Here is a 27,357-nt window from a genome sequence, read left to right as displayed (position 1 = left end):
GTCATGGTGTCTTAGATTACTACCATCAGTGCTGTGAAAGCCCAGATGAATGTCCTCTATAGCAAAACACTGCTTCCTCCGGTCTGCATCCGCGGCGCGGTGCATTTTTTCGAACAGCCATTGGCCTGGATGACAGCGTATCTGAACACGACTGTTGCCCTGGTGTAACAAGAAATTTGATTCATCCGCCCAACAGACAAGTTTCCATTCATGCACGGTCCAATCTCGATGATCCCACGCCCACTGCAATCACGATTGACGATGTCGTTGGGCCAACATGAGAAAACGTAGGGGTCGGTTGGTATGGAGCCCACGTTGAGCAGTGTGCACTGAACGGCGTGCTCTGGAACACTTGAGCCGGCACCAGCACTATACTCGGCCGTCAGATCTGCACAGATCGACACGTATCCTTCTCGACAGAGCGGGCTAGTCTCCGACCTCCACGTTGGCTGATGAGGCATAGACATCGAACACCGTGTCACATACTCGTAGTTTCACCATCCCTCAACCGTTTTCTGCACACTCTCTCGATCGTAGCACGCGAAAAGCCAACCAGATTCGTAGAGAAAGTAAATGAGTCATTGAACGGGTGATTCAGTACATTCAGTACATTCAATTCAGTCCCCAAGACTATTAGATTTTCATCTCCCTTGATGAAAATCTAATAGTTATGGGGACTGGACTGCGGTTGTAGGTAGAAGAAACGGTTACAGGAGATAGTAGGAATGAGAAAGAGTAATTGATTTCTGCAATAAATTTCAGATGGTAATAGTGAATACTCTGTTCAAAAACCACAATAGTAGGAAGTATAGCCGGCCGAGGTGACCGAGCGGTTCTAGGCGCTACAGTCTGGAACCGCGCGACCGCTACAGTCGCAGGTTCGAATCCTGCCTCGGGCATTGATGTGTGTGATGTCCTTAGGTTAGTTAGGTTTAGGTAGTTCTAAGTTCTAGGGGACTGAAGACCTCAGAAGTTAAGTCCCATAGTGCTTAGAGCCATAGGAGGTATACTTGGAAAAGGCCGGGAGACACGGGAAGATTTGAGCTAGATTACATCATGATCAGACAGAGATTGCGAAAACAGGTACTGGATTCGAAGATGTAACCAGGGGCAGATAGAGACTCAGATCCCAATTTGGTGATGATGAAGAGTAGGCTGAAGTCAGAAAGAAACAATGCGCTAAAAAGTGGGATACGGCACTACTAAGGACTGCAGAGATACGCTTGAAATTATCTGAGGCTATAGATACTGCGATAATGGATAGCTCACTAGGCAGTTCAGTTGAAGAGGAATGGTTATCACTAAAAAGGGCAATCACAGAAGATGAAGAGAAAAACGTAGGTACAAGAAAGGAAACTGCGAAGAAACCATGTGTAACAGAAGAAATACCTGATCGACGAAAGAAGGAACTACAAAATGCCCAGGGAAATTCAGGAATACAGAAATACAAGTCACTTAGAATGAAATAAATAGGAAGTGCAGGGAGGCTAAGGCGAAATGGCTACATGAAAAATGTGAAGAAATCGAAAAAGAAAAGATTGTCAGAAGGATTGATTCAGCATATAGAACAGTCAAAACGACATTTGGGAACATTAAAAGCAACTGCGATAACATCAAGAGTGCACTGGGAATTAACACTGTTGAATGCAGAGAAGAGAGCGATAGGTGGAAAGAGCACAGTGAGTGCGACTATGAGAGGGAGGACTTATCTGATGACGCGACAGAAGAACAAAGAGGAGTTGATAGGGAAGAGATATCCAGTACCAGAATCAGAGTTTAGAAGAGCTTTGAAAGAGTGAAAATCAAATAAGGCAGAAGTGATAGATAACATTCCAACGGAATTTGAAAATCATTGTTAGAAGTGAAAACAAAACGACTATTAACGTTGGTGTTTTGAATGTATGAGACTAGCGATATAATATCAGACTTTCGGATAAAGATCATCCACACAATTCCCAAGATTGTAAGAGCCGATAAGTGCGAGAATTATCACATATTCAACTTAACAGCTGATGCACCCAAATTGCTTTCAAGGATAATATTGAGAAAGAAAATTTACGATGTGTTAGATGACGATGAGTTTGATTTTAGAAAAGGTAAAGTCATCACAGGGACAGTTGTAACGCTGTGGTTGATAATGGGAGCAAGACTAAAGAGAAATAAAGACACACTGATACGATTTGCCAATCTGGAAAAAGTGTTCGACAATGTAAAATGTTGCAAGATATCCGAACTCTAGATTGCGGTTTATTGGTAGAATCCTGAAGCGATGCAGTCCTTCAACAAAGGATATTGCTTACAATACTTTAGTTCCTCCACTCTTAGAGTATTGTTCGTCTGTATGAGGCCCTTTCCTGTTGGGCCTGAGTCAAGAGATTGAGAAGGTCCAAAGAAGAGCGGCGAGATTCGTGACTGGTACATTTAGCCATCGCGAGAGCGTTACAAGTCTCATAGAAAGTTTGAAGTGGGACACATTTGCAGATATACAACGCGCTAAATGGAAGGGGCTGCTCACTAATCCGATCATCGCCGAGGAGGTAGAGCTTAGATTATTACCGTCGGCTTTCAAATCGCCCAATGATCGCTATTCAAAGGTAAGGGAAATTAGAGCTCGTACTGAGGCGTTCAGACAGTCGTTTTTCCCTCGCGTGATCCGCGAGTGGAACTGAGGGCAGGGGGGGGGATATGACTTTGGCGCGAATAGTACCCTCCACCACACACCGCTTAGTGGCTAGCGGAGTATACATGTAGATGTAGACGTAGATCAATTTCTGAGAAAAATAGCGTTAAGCTGTATGGAAAGGCGGGTAACATGCAATATGAACAAGAAGCAAGTGGGAACAATATGAGTGGAAGAAAATGGTTCAAATGGCTCTGAGCACTATGGGACTCAACTGCTGAGGTCATTAGTCCCCTAGAACTTAGAACTAGTTAAACCTAACTAACCTAAGGACATCACAAACATCCATGCCCGAGGCAGGATTCGAACCTGCGACCGTAGCGGTCTTGCGGTTCCAGACTGCAGCGCCTTTAACCGCACAGCCACTTCGGCCGGCGCAAGAGTGGAAGACCGAGAACGAAGTGCGCGGACTATACGGGATATATGACAGGAATGTTTTCTTTCGCCCCTGTTGTTCAATCTATACGTCGAAGAAGCAATGACGGAAATAAAAGAAAGGTTCAAGAGTGGGCTAAAAATTCAAAGTGAAAAAATATCAATGTTAAGATTCGCTGATGCCAGAGCTATCTTCGGTGAATATGAAGAAGGTTTACAGGATGTGTTGAATGGAATGAACAGACTAATGAGTACAGAACAGGGATTGAGAGTAAATCGGAGAAAGACGAAAGTAATGAGAGATAGCAGAGATGATCACAACGAGAATCTTAACATCAGAACTGGAGATTGTGAAGTAGACGAAGTTAAGGAATCCTGTTACATACGCAGAAAAATAACCCACGGTTGATGGAGCAAGGAGAGCATAAAAAGCAAACTAGCACTGGCAAAAACGGCACTCCTGGCCAAAGAAGCCTATTACTATCAAACATGGGCCAAATCTGAGGAAGATAATTCTGAGAATGTGCGTTTGAAACACAGCATTGCATGGTGCTGAAACATGGACTGTGGGAAAAATGGAACGGAAGAGAGTCAAAACATTTGAGATGTGATGTTACATACGAATATTGAATGTTAGATGGACTGATAAGGTAAGGAATAAGGAGGTTCGCCACAGAATCGTCGAGGAAAGGAATGTATGTAAGACTCTGACAAGAAGGGGCACGATTGTAGCACACTGTTTAGAACTCAGGGAAATAACATCTGTGGTACTAGAGGAAGCTGTAGGGAGTAAAAACTGGAGAGGACAGAGATTGGGACACATCCAGCAAATAATGGAGGACGTAGGTTGCCAGTGTTACTCTGAGATAAAAAGTTCGCACAGGAGCAGAATTCGTGGCGGATCTCATCAAACCAGTCAGAAGACTCACGAATCAAAAAAAAAAAAAAGGGGGGGAGTGGAGGTGGGAGCATTTGCGGTACTCACATATTGGCAGCCATTGCGGCAACGGCAGCCCGGCTAATCCTGTTGATGTTGCAGACGGCGAGCGCGGGGAAGGGGACGCTCCAGATGGGGTGCGTGGTGGACTCGACGGTGGTGGCGGTCGGCGTGTCCTGGTAGTCGCGGTACACGGCCAGGATGTAGCGGGCGCACCACACGCCCGCCGCCACTTGCACGACCGCCCATAGGAGCCTGCAACGCGCAGGACATCACTTAATGGCGGTGAAACCAATGTTTTTTAAAGTATCAAGTGGCAGTCTTGTAGGTTGAGAACTGACACAGTTCTGATCCCTCGTGAGGGATGAATTCAGTGTTCCTGTGAATTAATTGCACCAAAAATTTAAAACCGTTAGGCAGGATGATCAATGTGAGACCTGAGTTTCTCCTGGCGTATACAACTTTCAAATAACTTCCGGGAATTCAGCCAGGTAACACTTTCAGCGACCACCGATATTTCGGCGGGAGAACACCCCGCCATTTTCAAGGCAAACTGCAACGGACAGGCGGCGTACATGCAAATTTAATACCTCGGTTCTCCGACAGAAGCAGGAAAGATAACACACACACACACACTGAACACTAGTGCCACCAAAGATGACCAAAATCAGAGCTATCGATAGTGAGACTATGAATTCGCAGGTGAGGCAGCATTGACTCTGTTCCTCTGTTTTTTGACAAGGGAGAGAGCTGGATTCCAAACAGAGTTTAAATAGAAACCTCCATCCCTGTTAACGAGGTTGCTCGCTAATTTAATCTCAACTGTCTCCCTAATGACACTATCCCAATAGCTGGACGTGCATGCCAATATCTCGGTGTTATTATATAACATGGGGTGACCAGTATCCAAGCAATATTCGGCAATAGCAGATCTATTTGGCTGCTGTAATCGTGTGTGCCGTTTATGCTCAGTACATCTGTCCTCCACGGTCCTGATAGTTTGACCAATATATGCCATGCCGCAGCTACAAGGAATACGATATACACCCGCCTTACGCAGTCCGAGATCATCCTTAACGGAACTCAAAAGTGCTCTAATTTTAGATGGAGGTCGGAAAACACATTTCACATCGTATTTCCGTAAAATACGACCGATCTTATTGGACGTGTTTCCTACGTAAGGCAAAAAGGCAGTAGACTTAGGTGTTGACTCAGAATTATCATCAATCACCCGATGTACAGTTGGTCGATAGCGCAACGCACGTTCAATCTGTCTATCACTATAACCATTTTGACGAAATGTAACTTCAAGATGGGACAGCTCAGCTGGCAAAGTCTCAGCGTCAGAAACGACATGTGCCCTGTGTACCAAGGTACGAAGTACCCCTTCACGCTGAGCCGAATGGTGACAACTATTAGCTTGTAAGTACAAGTCGGTGTGAGTACGTTTCCTGTAGACTGCATGTCCCAATGATCCATCATCCTTCCTCCTAACCAAGACATCGAGAAAGGGAAGGCAACCATCCTGGCCTCACGGTAGGGAGAATTTGAATGTCTTTCTAGAACATCTGAACTCGATCCACCCGAACATTCGTTTTACGATGGAGGTGGAAGAGGATGGTTGCCTTCCATTTCTCGACGTGTTGGTTAGGAGGAAGGATGATGGATCATTGGGACATGCAGTCTACAGGAAACGTACTCACACCGACTTGTACTTACAAGCTAATAGTTGTCACCATTCGGCTCAGCGTGAAGGGGTACTTCATACCTTGGTACACAGGGCACATGTCGTTTCTGACGCTGAGACTTTGCCAGCTGAGCTGTCCCATCTTGAAGTTACATTTCGTCAAAATGGTTATAGTGATAGACAGATTGAACGTGCGATGCGCTATCGACCAACTGTACATCGGGTGATTGATGATAATTCTGAGTCAACACCTAAGTCTACTGCCTCTTTGCCTTACGTAGGAAACACGTCCAACAAGATCGGTCGTATTTTACGGAAATACGATGTGAAATGTGTTTTCCGACCTCCATCTAAAATTAGAGCACTTTTGAGTTCCGTTAAGGATGATCTCGGACTGCGTAAGGCGGGTGTATATCGTATACCTTGTAGCTGCGGCATGGTATATATTGGTCAAACCATCAGGACCGTGGAGGACCGATGTACTGAGCATAAACGGCACACGCGATTACAGCAGCCAAATAGATCTGCTATTGCCGAACATTGCTTGGATACTGGTCACCCCATGTTATATAATAACACCGAGATATTGGAATGCACGTCCAGCTATTGGGATAGTGTCATCAGGGAGACAGTTGAGATTAAATTAGCGAGCAACCTCGTTAACAGGGATGGAGGTTTCTGTTTAAACTCTGTTTGGAATCCGGCTCTCTCCCTTGTCAAAAAACAGAGGAACAGAGTCAATGCTGCCTCACCTGCGAATTCATAGTCTCACTATCGATAGCTCTGACTTTGGTCATCTTTGGTGGCACTAGTGTTCAGTGTGTGTGTGTGTGTTATCTTTCCTGCTTCTGTCGGAGAACCGAGGTATTAAATTTGCATGTACGCCGCCTGTCCGTTGCAGTTTGCCTTGAAAATGGCGGGGTGTTCTCCCGCCGAAATATCGGCGGTCGCTGAAAGTGTTACCTGGCTGAATTCCCGGAAGTTATTTGAAAGGATGATCAAGTATATACACACGTACACCGTCTGTCCAAAAAGTTGCGACATTGATTTTATTCCTGGCGGAAAGCGACGTCAGACGTCAGAAACAGTAACTATGGCGGCAGCTTCAACTAACAACTCCAAACAGCTCCTGGATTTAATCTTAAGCACACCATGCGACAAATTAAGTTACCTCCAGGGGACATTTCGCTAATACCGTGTAACACCACAACTGGTCTTGATAATGGCCCCAGTTCTCTGAGGACGTGGGTTTAAAGTTTCTCTAAGTATACCATAATCCAACTGAAGACACTCATTGATGATTAGATCCTGGAGAGCTACTAAACTAGGGGATGCTGACTGACATCTTTCACCTTCTGTCCCATATAGTCTTATACATTTTTTACGAAATTCAGATCGGCTGATTTAGTGGCCCGGTCGAGCTGCAATTGGGAGCTTCGATGTGCGTCAAATCAGGAACTTACCCCTGCAGAATTGTGAACATGCCTTGGAACACTTGAGAGACCACAGCAGTGACATCATAAAAATGTAGAAGAAAGGACAAGACATTGCCGCCGATAAAGTTGAGATAAATGCCCTGGTTCACGTTCACGCTAACGTGAATGGGTGGGCCAAGTCAGTATACGAAAAACGCTCCCAAAAAAATTCAGAATCGTCTCCAGCCTGAACTACACACTACACAAACTTTTTGTTAAACGCCTCATTGTAAAGTCGGTGCACTGAACGCCTTGCTTTATTTCAGAAGACCTAAAAGCCACGACTCATCGGACAGCATTAGACGCCACAGTCAGTTACTGAACATTTTCTGTGTTGTTTGGCCCACTGAATACGTGCAGCTTTGCGCGTCGCTTTGAGCAATGGCTTTCTGAGAGGTAATCGACTCAAAATGTCCTTTGTTTACACTACCCTTCACACTTTTAGCTTGGAAAACTCGTTGAGGTCGATCTGTACTCAGTGACAACAGCAATTCCTGCCTTGTTTGAAAACGATTGTCATTGACAAAACGTGACCTACCAGTTAGGCCCTTTTTATGAATACTGTCCTCACATTGTATTATATGACTGCGAGTGGTACATCCTTACTCGTAAATACGTTGGAAATCCCCGTTGATTCACCAACAAATCAGGTATTATCATTAACGGTGTGGTCATAGGCACATTCAAAAACAATAGCTCTTTTCTCCCATTCTAATAGGTCTCCACGTCGGCCCATATTACTGCGCTAATTCTATACAAACGACAGGTAAACACACACACACACACACACACACACACAAGCCACTCCACTGCCATGACCGCTTGGTACAGGTTCCAGACTATCGACAGCGAACAAAATCGACCAGTGTGCTCTTTTAAGGCAGAGACTGATACGAGGGTCGTCCACAAAGTAAGTTCCGTTTCTGTTTCCATCCCCGGCAGCGCTTCGATCGCAGTTCCGAGCATGCGCGGCAGTTACTCTGACTCAAGGAGAAGACATGTAGGCCATTTTCAGATCGCTGCTGTCGACGTGTGCCTTGTAGTGCTTGTTTATAATGTCAGCCGTAATTGAAAATGCCGCCACGTGAGAAATCAGATCTGTGATTCGTTTTCTAAATGCAAAGAAAGTTAAACCAAAGGAAATTCATCGGCAAATCTGCGAAGTTTACGGACAAAATACTATGAGTGATTCAATGGTTAGAAGATGGGTCAGAGTGCTCAGTGAAGGACGTGATCAAGTGCACGATGAAGAACGAACTTGACGCCCATCTGTGGTTACTGATGAACTGGTTCACACAACTGAAGAGAAGATTAAGCACAACCGTAAGCGTACACTTACTGCCCTTGCTATGGAAGTTCCGCAAATCTCACGATCACTAATTCATAAAATTGTTACTCTCGAAAGGTGTTGTTCTTTTCCACGATAATACCCGACCTCACACGGCAAATGAGACCAAACAACTCTTACGGGAATTTCACTGGGACGCGTTTGATCATCCTCCGTACAGCCCGGACCTCGCTCCTAGCGACTTTCATCTCTTCTTACACTTAAAATCTGTCCTTGGTGGTCAGCACTTCAACGACGATGACGAGCTGAAAGAACATGTTACCACATGGTTGAATTCACAGGCGGAACCTTTTATGAAGAAGGCATACAAAAACTTGTGCCGCACTATGACAAGTGCCTAGAAAATTTCGGAAGTTATGTAAATAAGTAATTTAACAGTTGTAGATTTTTGTACAATAAATATTTTTTCTGTATGTGTACACGTTTGTTTTATATAACCAAACGGAACTTACTTTGTGGGCGACCCTCGTATTTCGTCCTGTGAGCTTACGAGGACGCAATTTCAGACTGTTAAATCAAAAATAAGATATGTACATTCATATTAATAATATAAAAAGATGTACTTTGCATATAGTATTGAAATATGCTAACCATTTAAGTATCAAAGTTATCTACCTTAAAAGTACTAAGTACTATCATTTGTTTGTGGTACAATAAGTTTTGTAACATTGCTTTCAGATTTTGTTCTTGGAGCACGATACATTTTCACACACATTCAGTCACATAAAAAATGGCAAATTTATAAGCTTGCTCCCCGTTGGGGATCAGTTTCTGTCGATCCTCATAATTGTATTACTTTTATATTCTGAAACACAACAGAAACTTTACGCAGTTGTATAAAAGTTTTGGGTTTATCCCTTGGTAAAGCAAAAGGTATGAAAAGCAGGTCAGTATGAAACAACAGGGTGGGATGCCGAGAAGGAATGGCCACTGATGTTGCATGTAATGTGGCTGCAAGACAGGGTAGTTAATTGCTAGATACGATAAAGTCTGGGTGTCCAATACAGAAAAATGATATCATAGAGAAAGAAGGATTTCATCATTGTGTTGACACACAGAGTGGAGTATGAAAGCATATCTTGGCCGCAAAAATAACTAATCAGTATACTGACTGCAAAATACGTCTGCCACTGCTCCTGGAAGGCGAAGCTGAGACAATTTTCAGCTGCAATTAGGGCGACTGAAGAAGCTGACCAGACAAGAAAAGCAGCTTAGGCGACATCATAGCCGCCTCACAGTGGCAAATCATATGGCCTAACGTTATAAGAATTTTACTCCTGTTCCAGCAGAAGTATGCTATTCTGCCGCTGACGAGTTCAGAGGAGGGCTTGTCTTGTCCGGCATCTACTCAGTTTTCAGTCGTCCAACCTGGAGGTTGGATCTGCGTCAGTCTAAATGCTGCTTTTCTAACAAGTTCACCTGGAGGACATAACCAACATGAGCCGCAACGCCACCATCCGAGTCAAGGATAGTGGAGAGTTGACGGCGCTGTCTTCCAGCAAGCTTTCTAGTGGGCTAAACATCAGGCCACGGGAGCAGACCATCATCCGTCATCGTGGAGAACATGTGTAGGTGCCATCCACCTCTATTACTGTGGACACATTTCGATACTATGGCCCTTCCTCCCGTCAAGAGGCCACAGCATAACTCAGCATGACTATAGGCGCTTAGAGCAGAGTTGGTAGATGCCTTCCGGGAGGCTGTCTATGGTATGATCAAGTGCGCCACAGCCACTCATTTCCTGAAGGTGCCAGCACAAGTTAAAATCGCAACGATTACGCCAGTACAGCGTGTCCTGTGTCCTATGACGTCGCTGGGTGCTGACTCCACGGCTCCCTCTGTTGCCACTGCTGAGGCAGCACCCTGCTCCCACATGTCAACGCATTCCAGCATGGCACGTGCCATCTCCATATACTGCCGCTGCAATCAGCCTGTGAATCAGGACAATTGTGTGCCTCTGAACAATGAACGTTTACTTTGTGAATGACGTTTCATGCTCGTCTTTAGGAGCCAGACAGGCCATTTCACATCTAGCTACTGCTAATACTCATTCACGGATGAAGATTCATCAAGATTTTGACCTCAGCGACCTACCATCACCACCCAATGTAACGTTCAGACTCGTGGGACACACATCTGGTGTTAGAAGTAGTTGAGTCTGACACCACGGTATCCACTTCAATAAAATTCTTCAGGGTATCAGACCGCATCGTCATAATTTAAAATGCGCCAACGTTTCGGCCAGCGTTGCAGCTAGCCTTCATCAGGGCCTTACGTTAACGTAAGGCCCTGATGAAGGCTAGCTGCAACGCTGGCCGAAACGTTGGCGCATTTTAAATTATGACGATGCGGTCTGATACCCTGAAGAATTTTATTGAAGAAGACAACGGCCGCGGAAGCCTACGCTTACACCACGGTATCCAGTTTCGGAAATCATTTGGCGCTGGCAGTGACCCAATGCCAGGGTTCAAATGGTTCAAATGGCTCTGAGCACTATGGGACTTAACATCTGTGGTCATCAGTCCCCTAGAACTTAGAACTACTTAAACCTAACTAACCTAAGGACATCACACACATCCATGCCCGAGGCAGGATTCGAACCTGCGACCGTAGCAGTCGCGCGGTTCCGGACTGAGCGCCTAGAACCGCGGCCGCCAATGCCAGGGGTTCAGCTTGTTCTGACAACATGACTTCAGCAGCAGCATTCGGATCAGCAGCAGGAGGTGATGAGTGGCTTTGTTATGTGTTGGATTTTTTGGTTTCTTTTGTTTAAAGCCGTGGTTGGGCGCTGTGTGCTCACAGGAAATTCAGAAGTATCGTTTGTTAAGCTGCAGGGGCAGTTGAAGAGAAGTTTACTTGTGGCTGGTGAGCTGCCCAAATTGTAACTTTGATGGACACAGTTGCCATTCACGCAGAAAGTGCCAGCAGATGTAGAGGGGTTGGCCACAAAGTACATCAGTTCTCTGAATCACCTTAGGCCACGATATGGTGCAAGGGCTAGTATACCTCGTATAATCATGTGTGGGTTAGCGAGTAATTTCCGCTGTTGTATTGTTGAATGGAGGTTGCACAAATGCCAGAAACGTTGGCTACAGCTATGCAGGAAGCAACTGAAACCCTGCAAAAGCAACTAACTAAATTACAGAAATGTAATGACGTGTTGCATAGACAAGGGGGCGGTCAGTAAAACATACCCATTGCTTCGATAGATTGCTTACAGCTAATCTGGTGATTCTTTTTTCTGGTAAATCGAGGGTGCGTTAGTATTTGTCGGTAATCTGAACGCTGCCGCAAAGTTACAGAATTTTCGGATGAAATTTACTTGAATATGGCGAAGCTACATTTCTTACGTTAAGTCATGCTTATGTACCATGAGGTACTGAGAAAAGCACAGACGTCTGAGCGACTTGAAAAGGGTTTTTATCAGTGGCATTACAACCAAAATAATGCAAGGTTTTTCAGGAAACAGCTCAATGATCTGTCACAAAAACATATAGAATCAGTAGAAGTATTTTTGGATAGTGCATCAACGAGCTAGCAGCCTGCTTATTCCCCTTAGAGCAAGGAGGAAAATGATGCACGTTCGAGCACGGCGATGCCTACTTGTCTAACAATGGTAACTGCACGTAAGTGGCACAATGAAAGGTGTCCGATTGATCCGTTGTTCGTTTTCGTCACATGGATTTGTCCGGAACACTTTCTTGTGTTTTCAGTTCTGCAAACGCCAGCGACCTAGCAGTTGCATGGTGAAGTTAAACGTTGAAGTTTCTGTTGGTAGCGCCGAGCGACGCTGATTAAGTCAGCATTTCCCATCATACGTCTCCGTCCCCCAAAAAGGCCAATCTTGTCATTTAGAGTTTTGTTAATCATTTTCAGCAACTGTTTTTGAAGACTGCCAATGTGAAGAAATAGCTCACAAGTCTTTTTTTTTTTTTTTTTAACGCAATTGGTATGCTGTTTCTTCGTATCGGAGATCTTGTTATTCCTTTGACACTGTCAGACTCCATTGCAATCGGACTTCTTCTTTGTGCCACCTATACTTGATTCACACAGTCGAAGAGAAAGGTTGGACGTAATGAAAGCTCAAAAAGTTGTAAGACTCCTTCACGCAGTAAAAGTAAAATTATGTTCTACTACAACTTCAAAGGAACAATTTCAAATATTCATAGAAAATTGCGAAAAATGTAATATAAAATAAAAATATCCGCACTTGATATTGCCATTTCGATACGGATATATACACTCCTGGAAATTGAAATAAGAACACCGTGAATTCATTGTCCCAGGAAGGGGAAACTTTATTGACACATTCCTGGGGTCAGATACATCACATGATCACACTGACAGAACCACAGGCACATAGACACAGGCAACAGAGCATGCACAATGTCGGCACTAGTACAGTGTATATCCACCTTTCGCAGCAATGCAGGCTGCTATTCTCCCATGGAGACGATCGTAGAGATGCTGGATGTAGTCCTGTGGAACGGCTTGCCATGCCATTTCCACCTGGCGCCTCAGTTGGACCAGCGTTCGTGCTGGACGTGCAGACCGCGTGAGACGACACTTCATCCAGTCCCAAACATGCTCAATGGGGGACAGATCCGGAGATCTTGCTGGCCAGGGTAGTTGACTTACACCTTCTAGAGCACGTTGGGTGGCACGGGATACATGCGGACGTGCATTGTCCTGTTGGAACAGCAAGTTCCCTTGCCGGTCTAGGAATGGTAGAACGATGGGTTCGATGACGGTTTGGATGTACCGTGCACTATTCAGTGTCCCCTCGACGATCACCAGTGGTGTACGGACAGTGTAGGAGATCGCTCCCCACACCATGATGCCGGGTGTTGGCCCTGTGTGCCTCGGTCGTATGCAGTCCTGATTGTGGCGCTCACCTGCACGGCGCCAAACACGCATACGACCATCATTGGCACCAAGGCAGAAGCGACTCTCATCGCTGAAGACGACACGTCTCCATTCGTCCCTCCATTCACGCCTGTCGCGACACCACTGGAGGCGGGCTGCACGATGTTGGGGCGTGAGCGGAAGACGGCCTAACGGTGTGCGGGACCGTAGCCCAGCTTCATGGAGACGGTTGCGAATGGTTCTCGCCGATACCCCAGGAGCAACAGTGTCCCTAATTTGCTGGGAAGTGGCGGTGCGGTCCCCTACGGCACTGCGTAGGATCCTACGGTCTTGGCGTGCATCCGTGCGTCGCTGCGGTCCGGTCCCAGGTCGACGGGCACGTGCACCTTCCGCCGACCACTGGCGACAACATCGATGTACTGTGGAGACCTCACGCCCCACGTGTTGAGCAATTCGGCGGTACGTCCACCCAGCCTCCCGCATGCCCACTATACGCCCTCGCTCAAAGTCCGTCAACTGCACATACGGTTCACGTCCACGCTGTCGCGGCATGCTACCAGTGTTAAAGACTGCGATGGAGCTCCGTATGCCACGGCAAACTGGCTGACACTGACGGCGGCGGTGCACAAATGCTGCGCAGCTAGCGCCATTCGACGGCCAACACCGCGGTTCCTGGTGTGTCCGCTGTGCCGTGCGTGTGATCATTGCTTGTACAGCCCTCTCGCAGTGTCCGGAGCAAGTATGGTGGGTCTGACACACCGGTGTCAATGTGTTCTTTTTTCCATTTCCAGGAGTGTAGATGTATCGGGAGAAAAGACGTAGCCAATATAAATCGATATTTTTTGGAAAATTTTTTGCAAAAGCCCATACTGAGATGCAAAGGGATTTACTTTTGGTGTTAATGGAAAGAACGTTCTAAGTCGGTGATTTCACAGAAATAATGGGTAAAGTTCAAGGTTTTCTACCACAGTTTACATTACATCTGTTAGGTCAGCTGGGTGAATCATCACAAGATGAAAGTGAGAAGCCGTTTGTTAATCAGTCAGCTAAAAATACACTCATGCTCATAAATTAAGGATAATGCTGATACATGGTGAAACAACGCTCTGGTGGGCAGTTTGCGGGTTTAAAGCACATCGGGGTATGGCCATGCGGTGCATCTGACCTGCGGTCGTCGCACGATGGCGCTGACAGCAGTCCACATACGCAGAGGTTTGTTGGTGCATGTCGGAGTACGGTGCAGCGAGTAAGTGTGCAGACGTTTTCAGACTTTCTAATGGTGACTGTGTGTTGAAAATGACTCAAAGAACACATATTGATGATGTTATGAGTGGCAGAATACTAGGCCGACCGGAGGCTGGTCAAACACAGCAGGTCGTAGCACGGGCCCTCCGTGTGCCACAAAGTGTAATCTCACGATTATGGCAACGATTCCAACACACAGGAAACGTGTCCAGGCGCTACAGTACGGGACGTCCGCAGTGTACAACACCACAAGGAGACCGATATCTCACCATCAGTGACCACAGACGGCCACGGAGTACTGCAAGTAGCCTTGCTTGGGACCTTACTGCAGCCACTGGAAAAATTGTCTCCAGACACACAGTCTACAGACGAGTGAACAGACATGGTTTATTCGCCCGGAGACCTGCAATGTGCATTCCACTGACCCCTGGTCACAGGAGAGCCCGTAAAGCCTGGTGTCAAGAACACAGTACATGGTCATTGGAACAGTGGTCCCAGGTTATGTTCATGGACGAGTCCAGATATAGTCTGAACAATGATTCTCACCGGGTTTTCATCTGGCGTGAACCAGGAACCAGATACCAACCCCTTAATGTCCTTGAAAGGGACCTGTATGGAGTTCGTGGTTTGATGGTGTGGGGTGCGGGGGTGCGATTATGATTAGTGCACGTACACTGTAACAGGTCAGCTGTATCGGGACGTCATTTTGCACCAGTATGTCCACCCTTTCAGGCGTGCAGTGGGTCCCACCTTCCTCCTGATGGATGATAACGCACGGCCCCACCAAGCTGCCATCGTGGAGGAGTACTTTGAAACAGAAGATATCAGGCGAATGGAGTGACCTGCCTGTTCTCCAGACCTAAACCCCATCGAGCACGTCTGGGATGCTCTCGGTCGACGTATCGTTGCACGTCTTCACAACCCTAGGACACTTCAGAAGCTTCGACAGGCATTGGTGCAAGAATGGGAGACTATTCCTCAGCAGCTGCTCGACCACCTGAACCAGAGTATGTCAACCTGTTGTGCGGCCTGTGTACGTGTGCATAATGTCGGGGTTCATGCGCAGGAAACAGTGTCGTTTTGTAGCACATGTGTTTTGGGACGGTTTTCTCAACTTACCACCAATACCGTGGCCTTACATATCTGTATCGTGTATGTTTCCTATGTGCCTATGCTATTAGCGCCAGTTTTGTGTAGTGCCACGTTGTGTGGAACCTCATTCTGCAATTATCCTTAATTTATGAGCACGAGTGTGGAAAAAGTTATGGCAGAATGAGTCATATTTGTGGGGACCTTAGCACAATGTCTCATCAGTTACGCAATAACTGCAAATGCTCATTGTTTGAGTGTCTCAAACGAAACAGACACCACGAAACTGAACAGCTGATCAAAGATTTTCATTTGTTAGGTAAATGGAATGATTACCCTTCATATGTAACCAGCTTAGTTTCTGTGATATTAATTGGTCGAAGAAGGCCTAAGCATGACGATGCAAAGCGAGAGATTGCTCTTCCTGATACATTGTCAGACTCAAATGAAATTGTATCATGAGTGAAATTCCTGTTTGCCAAAAGGCCTTCATTGCTTTGCATGGAATAACAAATCGTAGATTGCGAACTGTACAGTCGAGTATGAAGGATACTGGAGTATCTCCCAAAGACAAAAAATGGTTCAAATGGCTCTGAGCACTATGGGACTTAACATCTATGGTCATCAGTCCCCTAGAACTTAGAACTACTTAAACCTAACTAACCTAAGGACAGCACACAACACCCAGCCATCACGAGGCAGAGAAAATCCCTGACCCCGCCGGGAATCGAACCCGGGAACCCGGGCGTGGGAAGCGAGAACGCTACCGCACGACCACGAGATGCGGGCCCCAAAGACAAAAGAGGCATGCATACTAACCGGCCTTTGTAACTATCCAAAGAAATGAAGGCAGCCGCTATAAACCACATAGACGCCTTTAAGGGAAGAAAGAGCAACTACGGCAAGGGAAAGATAGACAGAGTTTACCCACCTGAAAAACTGTAAATAAGAAAATTCCATGAGTAACACGAAGAAAAATATCTTGACTTCCTGTTGCGTATGAGACATACCGGAAAACGATTTACAGAAAATTCAGCTTATTATTTGACGTACCCGTGTATTGATATCTGCTCAACATGTGACAAAATTCTAGCACAATTAAAAGGACTGAATGCAAAGCTTTCACAAAGTATCTCTGAAAAAGAAAAGTTAGAAATCACAAATAACATTAAAGTATTTAGTGCAAAGGACCAGGATCACAGGCTAAGGACTGTTACATTTTATTCAAGAAAGTGAAAAGCGATACAAGAAAGTGAAATGAATTATGGAAATTGAATCAATATGGATGGGTTTTTAAAATAACATAGCCTTGCCAAATATCAATACTAATAACGTTTATTACAACAGTCTGTTGTCGTTTTACAGTTCCAGCGTTCATCACTTGTCCAACAGTGGTGCAATATTTTATCCTTACACTAAAGATGTGAGGCATAAAGAAGCTAATGAAATAATTAGCTTTTTTGCACCATTATGTGCGTGAAACCGATGATCCAAAAATAAGGGTTCTCGTAACATCCTATGAGTCTGTGCTCAGGACAGAATAATAATTATGCAGTGCTCTTGTATCTTCACAATGTCGTTCATACCATTAAGAGCTCTGGTAGAGTTAAAATAGTATTTCCAATAAAATGACACTCTTATATGGAATGCTATAAAAACGTTGGTTTTATAGATAAGAAAACTGTTGCTGAGTTACCGGAAGGCTGCGTTAACGCTTTTGAAACGGCTAGAGTGACTCCAAGGTATTACAAAGTCATTTCCGTTCAACAATAAATAGCACACAATTTTTAAAAGTATCTTACAAACCAAAGTTCAAGACACGACCACTCAAACTCTAGATGTGAAGGAAGATAAGGTGTTCTAATAGAGCATTACTTACGCTGGAGTCTGGATACCAGTAGATATGGAGCGTTCTTGTGGTCTACAAGTAGACGTCGAGCCTGAGTATCAACAGCTGGAACCTGACGAATTCTTATGGCCTCACGAGCATATAATGGTAATTCTTTTGTAACATGAAACTTTTTGTAAGGTAAATCAAGATTGTTTTGCAAGTAAACTAATTCTAGGGGTATATTTTTAGAGCTCCTGCCTTATGAAAAATATGCAGACCTTCAAGAACTTAAACAGTTTCGTGGTCAAGACGCAGGAAATTTCTATTCCAGTCTTCTATATTACGAACCAAAATCCAAGGCTAACAAAAAGAAACGTCCAAAGCTAAACAACACAAACAAGGGATGAAAGCGTATCAAAAAGTGATGATCTTATTACTTTCTTTCTGTGGCAAAGATATACTTTCTTCACATGTTTTGTCTTTTTTATCAAATTATTTCAATTGTTATTTTATTCTAATCTACCTTCTTTACAGATTTTAAACTTAGCATGATAATTATATTGGCTACATTCGACCGTAGTGTTTTAAGTATTTTTTGTAATCTTGACAGTTTAAATTTCCCCTTCTGATAATTGTACAAACTGTGACTTCCTCGTTTTTCCGTGAGTTCTTCAAATCATAACACGAACTCATTCAGTCACCTGTGTTCAGTTGAAGGTTTCGTGAGTACAATGTACACCAATGATAAAAATATAGAAATGGTACTCATCTCTGGAGAATATAAGATAGCAAGACAGTAACAGAAATCATGTTTTTTTTCCAACAATATGAGTAGTACATTACTGTAGAACTTTTAAAGAATATTTATACCTTCCCTTTGTTGGGGTACAGTACATTGCACTCAAACAAATCTTTAACTGAAGACAAGTTAAGTAAATGGCCCGTGTGCATTTTTCCTTCTGTTTCTATTTGTGTACTGTCAACTCCAGTAGGTGGACGAGTTACGTTACTACGGGTACCTCCTCTTTATGCTAATACATTACAGTCAAAGTCAGTTTTGTGTCACCTTTTTAATAACGTCATGTTTACGTGATTGGAACACTACAAAACATTTTAGAACAGGTCTTGATTAGAGGAAGTGGATTAGCGACCAAAAAATATAGGGTGCTATTTGAAAAAGACGTACTGTTATTCAGATCTTCGCAGCGAACAAAGTTTCAAGAAAGACATTCGTGATTGCGTGTATCCTCCTGGTACCCAAACAGCGTTTGTTTGATACGTGTTAGTAACGCGCTACATAGGTATGGGAGTGGCCCGAGTTGGTTTCTGACAAATGGTGAGTGACCGTAAGCAACGAGTGGTTGATGGCAAAAACAGGACATAAAAGCCAAAGAACAAACCAAGAGTCATCGAAAACCTGAAGGCCAAGAACCATCAACAACATACAAACAAAGCAACGACAACAAACCGAGAGAAAAACCAATAGCGATCGAGTAACAAAGTATGAAAATAACGACGACGGTCGAAAAGCTCCGGAAACACCAACACAACTGGACAAAGAAAGCACTTCGATTTTCCTCCTAGCTTTTGCTGACAGGGGGTCTTCCCAACTGATGCAACGACCAGGCCGCTCGCCGTGCGGACGCGAAAACTGACAACTCTGGATGGCCAACGCTGCTACGTCAGCTCAATGCGATGTTCATTTCCGGCGAGCAGAATAAAAGTATTAATGAAAAGGCATGTTGGAAGCGCAGCTACATGTGGGTGCGAAACAATAGAGAAAAATGAAACGCTTGCAAGCCTTTGAAATGTAATACCACAGGAGACTTTAATAATGTACATTGTGAAACGAAGATATGGCATGGTAGACCACGTATTACGATATGAGTAGTTGTTGAAAACACTAGTTGAAGGGGTGGCAGACGGAAGATTCGCAGATACGGGACACGGCAGTTATGTGAAAATGAAATTCATAGGTGACAAGTAATAGTGCATCATATCAGCTTTAGAGTTGATGGCCCAAACAACAGTTCCCGCTGAATTACAAACTCATCATATTGACATCGATTTGCAGTAAAATTCTGGAAGATACACTGTGTTCTAACATTATGAAATACGCCACAGAAAAAGATATATTGGCATATAACCAACAAGGATACAGAAAATGTTATTCTTATGAAACACAACTGACTCTTTATTCAAACGAAGTAATGAGTCCTATCGACAGGGGATCTCAGGTTGATTCAATATTTCTAGATTTGCAAAGGCGTTTGGCATCATTCCTTACAATCCGTTTCCAAATATGAGCCTGGAGTATTGTCTCAGTTGCGCAATTTGATTTGTTATTCCTGTCAGAAAGATCTGTTCGTAGCAATAAAGGGAAGTCAACTAGTGAAACAGAGGTGATACCTTGGGTTTCCCAAACAAGTGTTACAGGCCCTTTCCTGTTCTTAATCTATATAAACGATTTTACAGACAATGTGACTAGCCATCTTAAATTGTTTACAGTCGATGCTGTAGTTTACCGTCTAGTAAAGTCATCACAAGATCAAAAGAAACTGCAAAATGATTTAGACAAGATATCTGAATGGTGCAAAAAGTAACAACTCACCCTACACCACGAAAAGGGCAAGCTCATCCACACGAATGCTGAAGAAGTTCCGTTAAACTATAGTTACACGATAAATCACATAAATTTATAGATTGTCGATTCAACTAATACCTATGGATTACAATTACGAACAAGTTAAATTGGATCCATCACAATGAAAATGTTGTCGTGAAGGCGACTGAGTTTCATTGGCAGAACACCTAGAATTATCATATAGATAAGAAAAAATTCCGTCCCTTGCAACTGAATGTTTAATTTTTTGTACCAAACCTATTTCCTCTATTTATTCTACACATCTTCAGTGGTCTATAAGACACAAGGCAATTATTGAATTACAGATATTTCAGTAAGAGACTTGTAGTGATTCTTAGCAGTTCATTTAATTATCTAATTATTTGCAACTATATGGCTGTGTTTCTAACACTTACATACATTTCTGCGTTCTTTTCACACATCCATCTGATCTTCTGTATGTAGTCAGGTTTCTTCCAAAGAATAGACCAGATTTAAACATTTCGCTGTACATGACCTATACTGCAACACACTGCACATATTCTCCCTGACATGCTTAAGGCTGACAGGGATCATGGGAGTTGCAGAGGATGAGAGTGGAGTAGGGTGTTGGGTGGAACGGAGACAGGGTGGGTAGAGGTGTATATGTGTATGTGTGTGTGTGTGGGTGGGTGGGTGGGTGGGTGGGTGGGTGGGTGGGTGGGTAGGTGTGTGTGTGTGTGTGTGTGTGTGTGTATGTGTTGGTTTTTTTTATTAACTGGAAGAAACATGTGCTATATGCATTTAGTACATAGAGAATATCACATGTATTCATGAAAAGGACATATAATGAATGAAAAACACATGATCATATAGTTGTAAATAGATAATTAAATGAACGGCCAAGAATCTCTACAGATCACTTATCAAAATATATATAATTTGCTATACAATGTTCTTGTACATTATAGACCACCGAAATTGCTTAGCATGGAAAGGCGCAACATGGGGCCCACAAATAAAACATTCAGTTGGAAAAGAAGAAATTTTTCTTTTCTATATGATAAAGCATAATTGAAGTTGTAACTGACAATAACTGGCCCAAAATATAAAAAGCGTGAACACTTTGAAGATGTGACAAACTGACTGACTGCCTACACTATGCTCACACAAATTCTAATGAACTATTACTGTGCGGTATGGGATCTTTTACAGATTGCGATAGGAGGGATAGAGGGCATCAAAAAGTTCAAAGAAGGGCAGGTCATTTTATACGCCATCTGGAAACATGACTGTCATGAAGGAGTAATTTGCAACCAGTGTACGATACTCCTTGGTCATCATGGTGTCTTGCGCGAGCTCCATTGGACAACTAGATCCCCACATGAATTTTCCCCAGAGCATAATGGAGCCGCCGCGAGCTTTCCTCCGTCCTCCCAGTACAGGTGCCAAGGAGATGTCCTCCTGGAAGACAGATGATTTGGGCTCCCCCACTGCATGACGAGGAAGATATCGGGATTCATCAGAACTCTGCGCCAATGTGCAGTGCCGATAGTCACCTGCCAATTTCAGTCGTAGTTGCCGACGTCGCGGTGGTAAATGCATGGGTCTTCGGTTGTGGAGGCCCACTTTAGGAGTGTTCGGTGCACTTTGTGGTCACACACTTGTTCTCTGCTCAGCGGACTTTAGAAACAGGATGGAAGAGCTAAAGATTTTGAGGCGCACATCGTATCGTACTAGATCTGTCCCTCATGCTATACCAACGCCCTGCGGAGGAACATGGCTGTGCCCCCACCACGGCGACTGAGCCTTTCAGTCCAATAGCAGATCATGTTGCGTAGGCGAAACTCGTCGGTCAGCTTAAGGTGTGTTTCAGTAACAAGGAGAATATCCAGATGGTAGTCATGAATGAAGGTGTTCAGTTCAGTCGTCATCCTCTTGATACCACTGGCATTAATGATGCAGACGACGAGATCCCTAAGGGGATGGTGGTCGTGTGGAGAAATCAAACACGACGCGGCGGCTCCTTTATACACAGATCGTGGGTCCACCGCACGTGCGCGAACATAACTGCCCTCTAGCGCAAGGCACGACAGCGCACCGGTGATGAAATCTTGCGGAAACGATAAATCGATATCAAACACTATTGACATCTTTTGATGACCGAAACTAGGACCGTTGTTTCTGAATGTCAAACAGAACAGGGTGCAACTCTTACTTAAAGGATACCCCTTATCTCTCTTTATAATATCGTCAGATAGCCGGATTTCAATGGTTCCTCTCACTACACAGTCCCAATACCGCGACGCAGGGGCAACCACTTGTATCTCATCGTACAACATTTTATGTCCTTCAGTAAGACAACGTTCCGCCACTGCAGATTTTTCTGACTGAAATAAACGCGTGTGGCGATGATGCTCCACGCACCGATCCTGGACCGTACGAATCGTTTGTCCAACATAGGCATTCCAGCAATGGCAGGGAATTCCTTCACTGAGCCCAGCAGAGCTCTGGTCTTAGCTGGCGGACGAAATACGCTTTTAATATAAAATTTCTTTAAAACTCTTTCTGTTTTTGAAGATATTCTCCTCCCAAAAGGTAAGAATACCACCGATTTGCTTGTATCTTCTGTTGGTTCCCGTGAAGGTCCAGTCTGTAGAAAATGGTTCAAATGGCTGTAAGCAGTATTGGACTTAACATCCGAGGTCATCAGTCCCCTAGACTTAGAACTACTTAAACCTAACTAACCTAAAGACATCACACACATCCATGCCCGAGGCAGGATTCGAACCTGCGACCGTAGCAGCAGCGCGGTTCCGAACTGAAGCGCCTAGAATCGCTCGGTCACAGAGGCCGGCGGCCAATCTGTAGAGCGCGACGGATCTGTTTGTCAGTATAGCCATTCTGCTTAAACACAGCTTTTAGATGATTCAGTTCTTGTGTCGAACTATGTGCATCTGAGATGACATAAGTTCTTATTGCAAATGTACGTGGTATCCCATCGCTTTGGTACGATGGATGACAGCTTGATGCCTGAAGATATCGATCCGTATGCGCAGGCTTACGATGAACACTATGTCCTAACGTCCCATCATCCCTCCTGTAGACCAAGACATGTAAAAACGGAAGTTTTCCATCCTTTTCAACTTCCGTCGTGAATTTAATATTGGGATGCAGGCATTAAAATGATCTAGGAAACGATCCAGATCATCCCTCCCACGTGGTCATACCAGAAACGTATCGTCGACATATTTCCAGAAACAAGTTGGTTTTAAGAACGCCCTCTTCAGTGCCATGTCCGCAAAATATTCCGTAAACCAACTGGCGATTATGGGGCATAATGGACTCCCCATAGACTTTCTGTCAGTTTGTTCAAAGTATTTGACATTAAATGAAAATACGCCGACGTCAACACATGCCGACCGCTGAAATATTGTGTCCGGATAACGATATTTTCCGGCTGGAGACCCGACATGAATACAACCAATTATTATGCTGGGAAAGTTTACTGAGCCACATCTTTCGTTGTTACACTTTAAGTCAGACTTGGTGAGAATTTGAAATAAACACTACATTCGCCAAATGTTCTACAGGCGTACAATTCGTGACAAGTATGTCATCCATATAGTGTCTACATGACGAGACTCCAGCTGTTTATTGTTCCAAAAAATGTTGAAAAATAGCAGCAACTGATGCACTTCCGAAACTGGAACAATCCCAGGTGAGTATTGATCAGAAAAAATTGCTTGGACTGCTCGTGTAGTGATACCTGTAAATATGCCTCACATAAATGAATCTTCAAGAAGGATCTGCCCTGTTCCAATCTGTCCATCAATTCCTCCAGTCATTGGAAAGGAAAAGAATGAATGACTCTTTGTGGGTTTACCATGGTTTGAAATCAGCAAACAAATGTAAACCTTCTGATGGCTTTTTGACTATCACCAGACGGGATGCCCACTGGCTTGCAGAAGCAGGTTACGTTACCCCATTGTCTTTCCATCGTTGCAGTTCCTTTGCAACTTGCTCACGTATAGCATGAGGGACAGATCTAGTACGATACGATGTGCGCCTCAAAATCTTTAGCTCTTCCATCCTGTTTCTAAAGTCCGCTGAGCTGAGAACAAGTGTGTGACCACAAAGTGCACCGAACACTCCTAAAGTGGGCCTCCACAACCGAAGACCCATGCATTTACCACCGCGACGTCGGCAACTACGACAAGTTATCAGGGCCCATTGTGGACCCTGTACCTACCATGCAACAGGACACATGCAGTAGAAATCTTCACACAGTCTGTTTTCATGAAGTTAGTTTCTACGTATCCCTGCATCGTAGCTATTTTCTCAGTGAGCGAAAAACATTTCACTAGTTGCGGTGTTATATCCTATTACTCAGTTCTTATACGTCTGAGCAGCTTCTGGTTGTGCTACTCGTTTGTCTGTTAAGTGGTGTTCTCTGAAAACTCCTAAAAGTTTACCTTTCCATCCAGTGTCTCCGTTTCTCGGTGAGGTACCGGTAGCCATGTAGGGTCGTGTTTTGAGTGTACTGGATAATCACGGCCCAGACGGCATCGGTCCAGCGAACTGGACTTCCTGCAGATGCGGCTGGAAGCAATACATGCAGCGAGTTTAACATACATGGAACAATTATGAATCTCAATGGGAGTATACTGTCAATTGTGTGTGTGTGTGTGTGTGTGTGTGTGTGTGTGTGTGTGTGTGTGTGTGTGTGGAGGGAGTTTGGGGACGGAGATAGTTCTGCTCTTTTCTTAATATGGCCCAATGATCTGACAATAGAAGTGACAAATGATTCTAACTTATTTACTCTGTTTGCATATGCAAGAGTGTGACAATGAAAGAGCATGAATATTACGCAAATTATTTAGCAAACAGAGCAGCAGATAAAATTGGATCATGGTTTTTTTTTACTATAACAAAACATGGCGCACATGGTTTCTGACTTGGTACTTCATACAAGCGAAGTTTATCGGCACAAGCTGGTCAGCTAGTGAGTGAAGTGGAACATTTTAAATCCTTACGACTGAAGACGGATGAAATATTTCTTTGGATGAGTTGCATTGAGAATCCTGTTCAGAAAATGTATTTTTCCTTCTTCACTACGACTAACGGTGAAACAGGAAACTTTTTTTACTTTGGTTATTTTGACTGTATGATGTCATATTTTATTGCATTTCTGATAGCCTTGTGCCTTCACAAAAAAATATTCTTTGTCCAGAACAGGATGGCCAGGACGATCTGTGAATACAGTTCACGAACTTCGTGCAGGGCGTTGTTCAAGCGTCTTTCAACTCCAGCGTTACCATGCGCATGTACTCCCTAGTACGATCTCTCGTTAATACAGAGTAAACCTGAGGAAACCGCAGCAGTCATTCAGGAAACATTAGCGAAAAGCTTTTTAGTAAGCTATTTATAAAATTGAACATTTTACAGCAGCTTTCAACTTTATGATTTGCTTGAACGTCTAAATCAGTGATAATTCCAACTTCAATAGCTCTCGAAAGAAAACTTCGTTGTGCTCTTCCCTTAGATAAACTTTTGAAGTCTGGCGTTGGCTCACGGTAATGAATCTTTAAGCTGCTGCCTCTCCCTCTTCTTCTGTAATATTCCGAAGGTAAAATGTCCAGTTTTAACTTCGCTGAATTACAAATCCATTATGTCAGGCTCATCATTGTTGTAACTACTGAGGCCGGCAACTTCCTGAGTTTGTACATCATAAATTGAGATGGGTGTTTATAAGTCGTAGATCTGACTGGAATAACTCTTTAAAGTTCTGAATGAAGGAAAGAAAGGTTATTTACAACTTGTAATGGGTCGAAACTGCAGTTATAACAGTTTAGGGATATGAAACAGTGACATAAGTTGAGACAAGAGATAGGGTTGTAACCTATCCCCCTTGATATTTAATTTTTGTATTGACAAAGCAGCAAATGAAATCAAGGGTAAATTTGGAAAATGAGTTAAAGTTCAGAAAGGAGAAACAAAAAGTCAGATTTGACGATGACACTGTAATTCTATTACAAATGGCAAAGGTCTCGGAAGACCAGTTGAACCCAATGAACAATGGCTTGGAAACAGGTTACATTATGAAAAGGCGGGAGTAAAATAAGAATTGAAGAAATGTATTTGCAAATTACAAAAGTGGTCTACATCAGCTGTACAAATGATTAGTGATTTATGAGAATTTGTGCCAAACCGGGATTCGAAACTGTATTTCCCGCTTCTCGCGAGCGGTTGTCTTAATCACTTCGCCTCTCCATGCCCGCTCCCTAGACCGACCCAGTCACTGTCCGTGTCCTTTGCTCGCACACCTTTTCATGTGATTCCTGCACTGGGAGCGACATGGTTATTCTCGTCGCGTTTACCTTACTGGGCATGTAATACATGCTTTTAATGTCTGTATTCTGCTGTGTCTGTATTGTTCTGTAAAATGTCCTTCGGACATGCATGCACCAGTATCCGAAAGGCGTTGTATATAACGACACAGACACTATAAAATACAGACATGCAAAACTGTAAATTAAGAAAAACTGAATGTAGTCGTATTAGGTCAGGAAATATTGAGAGACTTAAAGATTAGGAAATGAGATACTGAAGACAGTAGACAAGTTTTGTTATTTTGACAGAAAATTAACTGATGATGCCAAAGTAAGGATGATTTATAATGCAGACTGGCAGTAGCAACAAAAGCGCCTCTGAAAAAGATAAATTTGTCGACAAAGAACATAAATTTAAATGCTAGAATGACTTTATTGAAAGTATTTGTCTGGAGTGCAGCCTTATATGGAATGGAAACGTTGACGACAACCATTACAGGCAAGGGAAGAATAGAAGCTTTTGAAATATGGTTTTACAGAATAATTCTGAAATTTATATGTATAAATTGAGCAACTAATGAAGAAATAGTGAATCGAATTTTAGAGAAGATCGTTATGGCACAACATGACGGAAAGAGGGGGTAGGTTGGTAGGAAACGTTCTGAAGTATCTAGGAATATTTAATAAGGAACGGAGGGAAGAAGGGAAGTATAGGGGACGAAAATTGCAACTGGGGATCTGGACCTGATTTAGTTAGCTGGTTCAATAGATGTAAGTTGCAGTAGGTGTGGAGTAAGATAGGAACTTGCACGGGATGGACAAGCATGGAGACCTGCATCAAACCGGTCCACGGACTGACGAACAGAACAAGACAGAGAAAATATCTCGGT

General features: G+C 43.8%; 1 protein-coding gene across 1 annotated transcript in view; it reads right to left on the bottom strand.

Annotated features, from left to right (window-relative positions):
• LOC126208398 (sodium channel protein Nach-like) overlaps nt 1-27,357 on the bottom strand; it is a 239,755-nt gene that overhangs the window by 212,295 nt on the left and 103 nt on the right. Inside the window, exons 2-3 of the mRNA XM_049938887.1 lie at nt 24,611-24,737; nt 4,041-4,247 (exon numbers count right to left, since the gene is read on the bottom strand). Of these exons, the coding sequence (XP_049794844.1) occupies nt 4,041-4,247; nt 24,611-24,737 (334 nt within the window). The remainder of the gene's footprint in view (nt 1-4,040; nt 4,248-24,610; nt 24,738-27,357) is intronic.

This window comes from Schistocerca nitens, chromosome 1, assembly GCF_023898315.1.
Source record: "Schistocerca nitens isolate TAMUIC-IGC-003100 chromosome 1, iqSchNite1.1, whole genome shotgun sequence".
In the NCBI taxonomy this organism is placed as follows: domain Eukaryota; kingdom Metazoa; phylum Arthropoda; class Insecta; order Orthoptera; family Acrididae; genus Schistocerca; species Schistocerca nitens.
Note: the sequence above shows the minus strand (reverse complement) of the source record. Positions and strands in the feature narration are given on the sequence as shown.